This window comes from Struthio camelus, chromosome 10 (genome assembly GCF_040807025.1).
Source record: "Struthio camelus isolate bStrCam1 chromosome 10, bStrCam1.hap1, whole genome shotgun sequence".
NCBI classification, from domain to species: Eukaryota; Metazoa; Chordata; class Aves; order Struthioniformes; family Struthionidae; genus Struthio; species Struthio camelus.
In genome coordinates this window covers 30,054,114-30,064,126 of record NC_090951.1, presented here as the reverse complement: position 1 = coordinate 30,064,126, position 10,013 = coordinate 30,054,114, and the positions used below count along the sequence as shown (strand labels likewise).

The following is a 10,013-nucleotide window of genomic DNA, read 5'->3' as shown; positions in this document are numbered from 1 at the left end:
AGACTCTTCCAGGATTATGCCAATGAGGTTATTACCACCTTAGTCGTCTGGCAGAGCTGGAGCTGGTCTCAAGGCAAGGGGAGAGGCAGCTATGCTGGAGCAGCCGCATGGGCTCCTTTGGTTGTGCCCGGAGCTGCCTGGCCCAGTGGCTGCCACCCTCCCCTGCAGCAAGGAACAGCCTCTCTTGCCTGGCTCCCTCCAGGGACAGGGACTCCCCCTCCCAGCCACCGAAGTAACGAAGAGGCAGATCATGCTCTCTCCAGCAGTGGCCAAGAAAAAAAAACCATCACTGAGAAGCTCATCCTACCTAAGCCCTGCTGGGTGCTGATGAACAGGAGGAAGAGAAGGGGCGACCCCGGCAACTGTTGGAGCCATTCAACGGCTGCCACAGGGGCAACGGTTTGGTACATGCCCCAAGCTTCAGACCAGCACATAAGCCACCTTGTACCTTGGGAGCCGTGGGCACATTTAAAGCTGTCAGCTGGGGGTTAGTAATGGCAAGAGTCCCTGCCTTCCCAGCTCCTACCATGAGGATTATATAGTGCATGCATAGAGCCTGCTCCAAAGTAGTCTTTAAATACAGCCAAGCCTCTTCAGCCCATCTGGGCTCCCCTGCAGCACTGCCTTCTGCAGCATCTCACTTTGCAGTCCAGCTTCAAACATATGCTTGAAGCATAGTGCTGGATCTGTAAATGACAGGGCTACTTACTGGAGGGGGTTTCAGTCTCCTTAGGAGATAATGTCAAGAGCAGCAATCAGCAGTAGAGAGCAATGCTTCCTCCGAAGCAGATCTCATTAAGTTAATGTCTACTGGAGAGAAGTAAATGATGTGACATCTCTTCCTGCAGCCCCGGACGAGCTTTCAGGGATGACTGAACACAGGGGGTAAGGCTTTATTCAGCACAGTAAGGAACCGACATGCAAATAAGATAGGGTTGTGTAACCAAGGTATGCGCTTCCCAATTCCAAATGCCACGTGGCCAGAGTGCAAAACTCTTGAGCTAAAACACTGGGATCACTCAGGGACAAAACCCCATCTCAGCAAAGACATTCACAATACCCATAAATTCTCTTTCTGCTTTACCATACATGTCATGATGGCTTTGTTCGGGAGGGGGAGCAAGGGAAGAGGTGTCGCTGACCAGCACAGCCAGGCCAGGAAAGGCAGAGGGAGATGGGGAGGCAAAAGCCTCAGCCCAGCCAGGTGCAGCTTTGCCCAGCCTGCTGCCAGGCAACCTCCTGCATCACTCGTGCCTGGACAGTCTCCTGCCAAGGGGCCACCTCAGTTTATAGTAAGGACATCGCTCTGAATCTCATGGCTCAGCTGGGTCTGGAGGTCGCTCAGTTTCTTCTTCAGGCCGGACAGAGCAGACAGAACGATGGTCTCTGGGCGAAGGGAACCGCAGGACTCCACGTTGTAATAAAACCTGAGGTTACAACAAGTTGGGGGAAGAGTTACCATCTGCTCTGCAAGGAGGTACAAAACGAGAGAGCACCTTCCGCACCGTCCCAGCCCACAAGGACCCGCTCCAGGGAGATCTGGGAGGTAGTCAGCATCGCCAACTTCCCAAGCAGGCAGCGCTGCTCCTCTACAACAGCTGCAGACCCACACAGAGGTCATAGCAGCACCTGTGACTCCAGCTAAGAGCACTTCCGAGATTTTCTCTATCCAGACACTGCAACGTGCAAGCCAGCGTAGAGCCCCGCACCCTGGGAGCTAAGACCAACTGACTAGCTGCAGGCACTTTGGCAAGGCAAACAACGTGGGAGTGGGGGTACTACCAGTAATCAGGGCATGAAAGACCCACACAGGTGAATGAATACCACATGTGCTGATGACATCAGTGTCTTCGCAGACATCCCAGACTACCTCCTCCCCAAGCCTCGCGCTCCACCCAGTGCTGCACTGCCTTGCTCGTTAGCAAGGATTCAGAAGAGGAGTCTAGTATTTCCCAGAGGGGAAAACCTGCCAGGCCTGGGCATTTCATCGGTTAACTCCAACTCCTGCCCTGCTTTTCAGGGACGCACCAGCTCCCTGGGCTGGCAAACTTGAGTGCAGAGTATCTGACACTTATCAACAAAAGCCAAAGAGATGTTACCCAGCAGTATTGCCCCGTTTTCCAGCAGTGGGATTGCATTCAGCTTCCTACCTCTCTGGCTTCCCATTGGGGTCATAGGGAGCCTGAGCATCTTCCTCGTCGATCTCCGAGTATTCGCTCTTAGGCCTGGAATCAAACAGCAGGGAAGGTTAGCATAGAGCCCACGCGCTAGCGCGCTTAGCCCCACAGCGCCCAGGCACTCAGTGGCACTGTTTGCAGGTTGCTCAGGAGGTTGCTATCCCGTGACATGACTGATCTCCCCCACGCTCACTCCATGGAAAAAAAGACTACTGTCCAAAGGTCCCAGCACCAGAAAAAGAAAACGGATGCCTTCCCTACTAGAAGGTCTCACACCTTCTAGTGTGAGACAAACTAGAGGTTTGTTGCACTGTTGCTACAGTGCTGCACTGTTATTTCTGACAGCTGGAATGACTCCCCTGTCCCTGTACCTGGTGGGACCGGCCACGTTCCTGCCTTTCTGAGCAGCACTGGAGGAAGAGGTCAGCCCTGCTCTATGTGTAGTACTGCAGCTCTGTGCAGCTATGCTGACAGAGTGCTTACAGGAAAGGGATGACGATGCCTGAAGAGACTGTGTTTACAAAGTCGGTGTTTATGGAGTAATGGACTCTGCGCTGAGTTTTCTTGCTACTGATTACTGGGCCGAAAAACACCGGAGCACTCCTGCACGCGTTCTCTGCAGCACAGCTGAGATGGGGAGGCCTCATCAGCCTGGGGTCAGCAGAAAAAATCTCCTCTCCTGGAGCTTCAAGACTTGTTTGCCTGTACTTCAGACATCAACTGCATCAGCGAGCCCAGCGCTCCTCATGCCCTGCACCTCCACTCCTCTATACACATCACTACCAAAAATCACCCCAACACCAAATAGTTGGGCTGGGCCAACACACTGTATCTTTCTACCTGTTCCATCTCTTGGCTTATAGGGCATCATACAGAAGAGGCTGTTTGGAAGCACTTAATCCTTGTAAAAAAATCCAAAGCCTAGAGTTGTCTGAGAAGCCAGTCCAGAAAACCCCATGACCATCAGGGTCTCCTGCTGGCCTTCCTTTGTCCCAGCGATGCCAGGAAAGGCTGATCCTAGCACCCTGTCATCAACTGTCTCAAATCAAACTGCACTTCCCCAAAAAATACTCTGTCTGTAACAAACTACTGAGAGAAATAAAGTGCTAATGGAGCTGGGCCTTCACCTGACTTGAACACCATCTGTAACAGAAAACAGGGCACAGAGCAACCCTATGTTCCACCCCCAAGGCAGCTGGCTTTCAGCATCCAGCTGTGTTCCAGTGCTCCACCAGCAATTTCTTCAGCGATACATCAGAGCAGTCTGATCATCCATAACGACAAGTATCCTAATCTTCTCCAAGACCCTGGCTGTGTTTGTGATGTTCAGATACCTCACAAAACAACTATCATGCAAAACCAAGCCAAAAAAAATATATATATATATATATATCCTTGGACAGCAAAGGCATTTGTCTCTGTGTTGTCTTCAGACAGATTCACTTGGAACTTGGAAAGAAATACGTATCATCAAGGAACAGACAACTCCGATGGCATCATCATTTCTTTGGAGTTTTCCAGCTTTTACCTGTATTTTATCAAGGACTTCTCAAAAATTGTTTCTAGATACCCAGCTTATCGTCTAAAACACCAGGTTCATGAGGACGCAGCCTAGTCTACCATCAAACAAAAGAATCTACATTAGCAACTGCCTTGGGCCACTCAGACCAGGAAACTCCTCATTGCTGGCATATATGTGTTCAGCTATGCAGGTGGGGCTGCTCTCTGCAACGCTGAAGTCTCCAAAAGCCCAAACTCTCCTAAGCTCACACCGCGACGTCCTGCATCGAAAAGAAGGCAAACCTGAAACCTCAGCCTGCGTGCATGTGTCTATATGACTCAAAGCAATATTCTAAAACCTGCCTGTCACTTAATATCTAGCATCACAATCAATCATACCAGAGACTTATTCAGCACCAGAATGAAACCTAAAAGTATTTCAAATCCTGATCTGAAATGCCAGATCAAGAGAGACATTCTTGCTTCTCAAGCATCCAATCTATGACCCAGACAATCAACTAAACTTTGATGCAGTTTGCCTGCCACAAATCATTCGGCTACTTCAAAACTATTGAATTCCACCCCCAGAACTCCTGGTGACGAAGGAGGGTCCTGAATTACACCTGCACATCAATTCTTGTGACAGGCTTCTGAGCAAAGAACTGCTGAGCAGCAGCCTCCTCCTGCTCTACACCACCTCATCACAACCAGTCCCCTTTACCATTGATGGCCTAGTCTGTAGCTGGCAGTTCCCAAACTCCAGCCTCATGTGAAAAGCATTAATGCTAAGGAAAAGCATGCCCATTTCCAAATTTCTTGCACTACCAGCCAGCCCAGTTACTGCTGCAGATCCCAGAACATCACCCTGATGGACTGCTGAGGGAACTGAATGCCTAACACCTCCTGTTCTCACCCAGACTGACTGAACCGGATGCATGAACATGCCCTGCAGAACCCATCAAAGTCAAGCAGGGTTTTCTCCTTCCATCCATAAAACAGGCCCGGGATTGCTGCAGGCAGATTTCTGCCCATGCTAGGAACGTTACAGATTCACCTGCAACTCCACCCTCTGTGGTAAAGGCTTCTCAAATCTCCACAGTGCAAACCTGGCACAGCATCTCTGTGACAGCTCTTGAGCAGAAACCCCCGGCAGTCTGGTTGAGGTGTGAAATCTAGGCCCATTACCCCTCTAGGAAGCTCGTTTACTGATAGCTGACTTAAGCAAGGGGCAACACAATGCCGTGCTCGGGAATGGGTTCAAGTGCCAGGGCTCAGAGTAGACAGCCATGGAAGGACTACAGCCCGCTACCTGTCTGCTGCTGCCTGCAACCATTTGCGGAGTCAACCTTGGCAACGCAGGGCCTGACAGCCCTCTTATGCCTGATGTAAGAGGAAAGCCTGCTGAGCCCCTTCTGCTGCTCAGCCTCCGGTCCAGCTGCAGCTGTGCTCAAGGCTTTGTTCCTGCTTGCTCATCCCTGGCTCCTGCGGTCCTTGCACCAAATCCTGCTCCTGTACCAACGTCTTGCTGACCTTGAGCTCAGGCTGCCTCTACCGCCCTGCTCTCACAACAGCATACCCCTTTCATTCTCTAATTCCTGCTCTCAGCCAGCCTGCACTGCCTGAAGCACCTGGTTTCCCTCTCCGCTGCTGGCTCCAGCACAGCCCATGACAGGAGGTCTACTAGGTGCAGCTCAGTTATCTACTGGTGGAAAAATTCTGCTAGCTGAAGTCCTCACCCTAGCCAAAGCAAGGTAGCAGCTTCCCAAAAGCAAAACCATGCTGCCTTTGGCTGAGATGCAGCACACAATTGGAGCAGAGTGATATGGCACTCTGGTAGGGGCTGGGCAGGTGAGAGCACCAAAGAGGAAAAGCCAGCATGAGCTCCAAGAGTGAGAAGACCTGTGGATGAAATCAGAGCCACACGCGGGGCCTTCCTCAACCAGGCAGGGCTTCAAAAAAAACCAACCTTGCAACGTAACCCTCCTCTCTCTGCTCTCAGAGTATCCTCCTCTGTCTAGAGTGGTTCTACTCCTTCCTCAAATCTTACCCTGAACTGCATATAACTTCTGCAGGGAAGAAAAAACAGGAAGGAGTGGCAGGAAAGAATGTGAAAGGGAGTGAGATAAAAAGGCAGTAACTATTTCAAGGACACTGCAGGAGGAGAGAGAAGGGGTGGCCACAAACCAGTCCACTTTGCGTGCAGCTACAACAAAGTAGCTGGCTTTGGTGGCAGAATAGTCTGTGCAAGGGGATGCTCATGATCGTTTATTGACCAAAATCATCCCTGGAGCTGAAGCGTAAGCGTCTTTTGGAAAATCTTTTCAAGTCCCTCCTGACTGACCCATACTTATCACAGAGGGCCAACAGCAATGAAAGAAATAAAGATACTGCAGAAACCTGAACACTTAGGTTAAGGAGCCCTTACACGTCAGGTTTAAGTTTTGAGCCATTATTACAGCTGTTGTTGTACTTGATACCCCAGGTTTCACCTTAGGACCACATATCTCACCCCAAACACAGCCAGCCTGGCCCCACAGTATAATCAAGCAGGACATACCACTCCTCCGGCTTGGGGTACACTGTGTGCCTCAACGCGTTGTCCGGGTCGTACTCAAAGGCTACGCCAGCCGTGGGGTTCCACTTGGCGTGCTCCTTGCCAAAGCCCTTCTTGGCGTAGGCTCGCAGTCTGAGCTCCTGGCCCTTCCGCAGCTTCACAATGAGGATGTCTAAGGAAAAGCACAAACAAGTTTGAGAAGGCTGCAGAGGACAAATGAGCGTGCAGGATCACATGAAGGCAAAGGCAGGAATTATTTGTGCCCAGAGAAATGTCACCAGAAGCCAGAGTTTGCTTGGATTCTCTGAGGGATTTATCTGTGTCCCCAGTGTAGCTAGGAAACACCCTGGTAAGTAAAAAGAGGGGTTGCACACATGTCCGGAGACACAGGTCAGACCCCCAAGCCATAGCAGACAGCAGAGCATTTTGCATCTTTGCTGTCTCTGAACTCTCACAAGGGAGAGAGAAGAGATCTCTGACACAGAACGTTAGCCCTGGGGATACCTTTTGAGTGGCATTACGTCTGGGTCCTGGACAAAATGCTAACCCTGTTGATGCTGGTGTCTCTCAGTTAGCAGCTGGTGGCTGCTAACTTTAGATCACAGAATCACAGAATCGTTGAGGTTGGAAGGGACCTCTGGAGATCATCTAGTCCAACCTCCCTGCTCAAGCAGGGACCTCTAGAGCATATTGCCCAGGATTACATCCAGACGGGTTTTGAATATCTCCAGGGAAGGAGACTCCACTACCTCTCTGGGCAATCTGTTCCAATGCTCTGTCACCCTCACAGTGAAGAGGTTTTCTCTCAGGTTTAGAACCTGATGTCAGCTCCAGGATTACAGCTGCCCTAGGGTTACATGACTAGTAAAGAGAGGCAGAGTTTGAAAAGCCTGAAAGGAAAATCCATTCCTTTCTGCAGCTCTTATTCCCAGTGGAACGTCACTAACCATCCTGCTCCACATAGTCATTGGGGTCGTTGTCTCTGCTCCGAGACGTCACCTGCATAAGAGAAAACCAGGTGCATTAATGGCAAGATCACCTTTTCTCCCCAAGTCAAATGGCAGCTCCCAATGAAAATTAGACTGGCTCTCTTGCAATCTCTAGAGTGACTTATTCACAGCAACAAATCCAGCCCACCCTATTTAATGGAAATCAAGACAATTCAGACAGCTGCAGCTAGGCAAGTGACCCCACTCCAGCCAGCTAATGGCCTCAAAACCTGCTGGCTAGGCCCAGTGCAGCTGCTGGGTTCTGCGACACAGTCCAGCCACTCACAGAAAGACTGCTGGAAGGTGACATGTACTACTCAAAGCAGCACAGCTGAAGCAAAAAAGAGACAGCAGGCCATAGTTAGGCTTTAACCAGGCAGCCACTGTAACCAGCTCCATTTTGTGCTACCAGAAGCAGCCCCCAAGCTGTGGTGAGCTCTGGGTGCAGCCTCAGAGCAGGACCCCTCCAGCTAACAGTATTTTAAAACACTCTCCATTAAGTCCCTTTGCGTCTTTTTTGCTTTGGCCCCACCAACCCTCCCCAAGATGACTGGGCAAGAGTGCCCTGGCCCAGGCTCCTTCCACCTTGCTGCACTCGGAGCCAAGAATCGGAAAACTAGAGGCCTCTGGGCAGCTGCCCGGCTTTCAAAGGGGCTGACCTTGCCAGAGCCCTGGCAGCAAGCAGGCAGGAGAACGCCATCACACGACAGCAGGACACAAGCGCACGTGCTCCAAGTGTTTAAAGTGAGATGGAAGGGCTACACTAAAGCCTCCCATGAGTCTGATACGTAGGATGAGGTCTTAACAAGATCATACTGCCTACACAAGAGATGCTATCAGGCAGCCAACAAAGGAGGACACAGCAGAGAAGAGGAGGGCACTGGAAGACAGCGTGTTTTCCTCAGATACCCTTGCTTTGCACTTTCGTTACGTTTTCAATGTCACTTTAGGCAACGTGAAAAGTTCTCAAAGGCCTTATTCCGTCCGTATCCCAAGTATTAGCCACCTCAGCCCCCACAGGAACGTAAAGAGGGGGCCTGCTGACAGGCAGAGAGAACATTACACTGACCGGTATAACACGGGGGTTGTTGGAGATGAGATCGCGTGATGTGACGTGACGCGTCTGGTCTTCGTTGCATCGGACATCAAGGTTAAACTCCACAGAACACTCTGGACAAAACTCATCACACGTGCAGTCCTAGGACAGACACAGGTCAAAACCTTTACGCCAAAGCTCTCCTAGTGAGAATCAGTAATATTTCAAATCAGACAGGCACCCCCACCTTCACCAAAGACGTTTTATTTTACTCACTCTGGAATACTGCATCTTATCCACAATGTCATCGCTGGTGAGCGGGATCAGGCCTCAGGAAAGAAAGCAATTAGAGATACACCTCAGTGAGACTGTGGGAGCACTGACCCTCCTGCCAAGACTAGTAAAGTGCTATCAGTAGCGTAGAGAGAGATTTCGCCCACGTCCTGTTCCCTACTGTATGCGTTAGCCTTTCTCCTGTACTCCTTCCTCTGACCCGCCCAGGACTCACCCAGTCTGTGTGCAATGAACTCATCGTGGAGCACAGAGGAGTTGGCGTCTATCTGGACCCAGTCGATGGCTGTAAGGAGAAAAGAGAGAAGCTGAAAGAGGCGTGCATGGGGAAGGCACGAGAGCATTTGTAACAACAGAAAACGGTACACAGACTCCAGGCGAGCTGAGACAGCGTTCGTTCTACAGATCACTGCCACCAGCTCTAGCTAAACATCACGTGCCATCCAGGAAAGGAGACTTGGAGATGGAGGAAAAACAGACGGGAACTGATGAGACAGTAACGGAAGTAGCAGCAGAAGGGACTGTGACCTCAAACAGGCAAAATTATAAGTAACGGTAAATACCTATAATGGGGACTTCTGCGATGAACACTCTTCGAATAGAATTTGCCACCCTGAGAAAGAGATAACAGTGTTTAGGCTCCGAGAAGCACAAAGCTGCAAACTCCGAAACGAATTTGCCAGTCCTCAAGGCAACAACGAACGCAAAAACCAAACCGGCCCCGCGCCGCAGGCCGGAGCTGGTCGGGGCAGCGCGCCGAGGCGGCGGCCCCAGCCGCTCGCAGCCCCCGCGGGTCTCCTCTCCCCGCTTCGGGCGGCCGCGGCCCGGCCCGGCGGCACCGGGACACCCGCCGGCGGCCCCAGCGCGGCGCCGGGCCCGCGGGCAAGGGCCGGCAGCGAGACCCCCCCCCCCCGGGGCTGCCCGGGCGCGGGGCCCGGCGGCCCTGCCTGGGGGAGGCCCCGCCGCGCCGCGCCGGGCCGGGCCGGGCCGCGCCGCCCGCCGCCGCCGCTCACGCCAGGTCCGTGTTCTCGATGATGAACTTCACGTTCTCGTCCGTCAGCTCGGTGATGCGCACCGTGGGCTGGTTGGCGTACGGCATGGCCGCCCCGCGCCCGCCCGCCCGGCCCCGCCGCCGCCGCCGCCGCCGCCCGCGACCGCCCCCTCGCGGCCGCCGCCGCCGCGGAGGACCCGGCCCGCCCCGCCCCGCCCCGCCCCGCCCGGGCCGCTCGGTCACGCCCCGCCCCCGCCGCCGCCGCGGAGGACCCGGCCCGCCCCGCCCCGACCCGCCCCGCCCGGGCCGCTCGGTCACGCCCCGCCCCCGCCGCCGCCGCGGACCCGCCCCGCCCCGCCCCGCCCCGCCCGGGCCGCTCGGTCACGCCCCGCCCCCCGCCGAGGACCCGGCCCGCCCCGCCCCGCCCGTCGGGCCCTCGGTCACGCCCCGCCCCCGCCGAGGACCCGGCCCGACC

At 53.4% G+C, this 10,013-nt stretch overlaps 1 protein-coding gene across 1 annotated transcript; it reads right to left on the bottom strand.

The window, feature by feature from the left end:
* Window positions 1–873: 873 nt before the first annotated feature.
* POLR2C (RNA polymerase II subunit C) lies at window positions 874–9,700 on the bottom strand. The gene is made up of 9 exons (XM_068955800.1): window positions 9,561–9,700; window positions 9,111–9,160; window positions 8,765–8,833; window positions 8,533–8,585; window positions 8,290–8,418; window positions 7,179–7,230; window positions 6,235–6,403; window positions 2,151–2,225; window positions 874–1,427 (listed from the first exon to the last, which is right to left on the bottom strand). Exons 1-9 carry the CDS (start codon window positions 9,644–9,646, stop codon window positions 1,283–1,285), a joined length of 828 nt encoding a protein of 275 aa, XP_068811901.1. The 5' UTR covers window positions 9,647–9,700; the 3' UTR covers window positions 874–1,282.
* Window positions 9,701–10,013: the final 313 nt, after the last annotated feature.

What these genes read in the sequence shown, in the direction of transcription:
- POLR2C (XM_068955800.1), bottom strand. Translation starts at nt 9,646, where the DNA reads ATGCCGTACGCCAACCAGCCCACGGTGCGCATCACCGAGCTGACGGAC. An exon ending in CGCAGAAGTCCCCATTATAG is followed by an intron (nt 8,834 to 9,110) that starts GTATTTACCGTT and finishes TTCTCCTTACAG; the next exon opens with CCATCGACTGGGTCCAGATA. An exon ending in ACAACCCCCGTGTTATACCG is followed by an intron (nt 7,231 to 8,289) that starts GTCAGTGTAATG and finishes TCTCTTATGCAG; the next exon opens with GTGACGTCTCGGAGCAGAGA.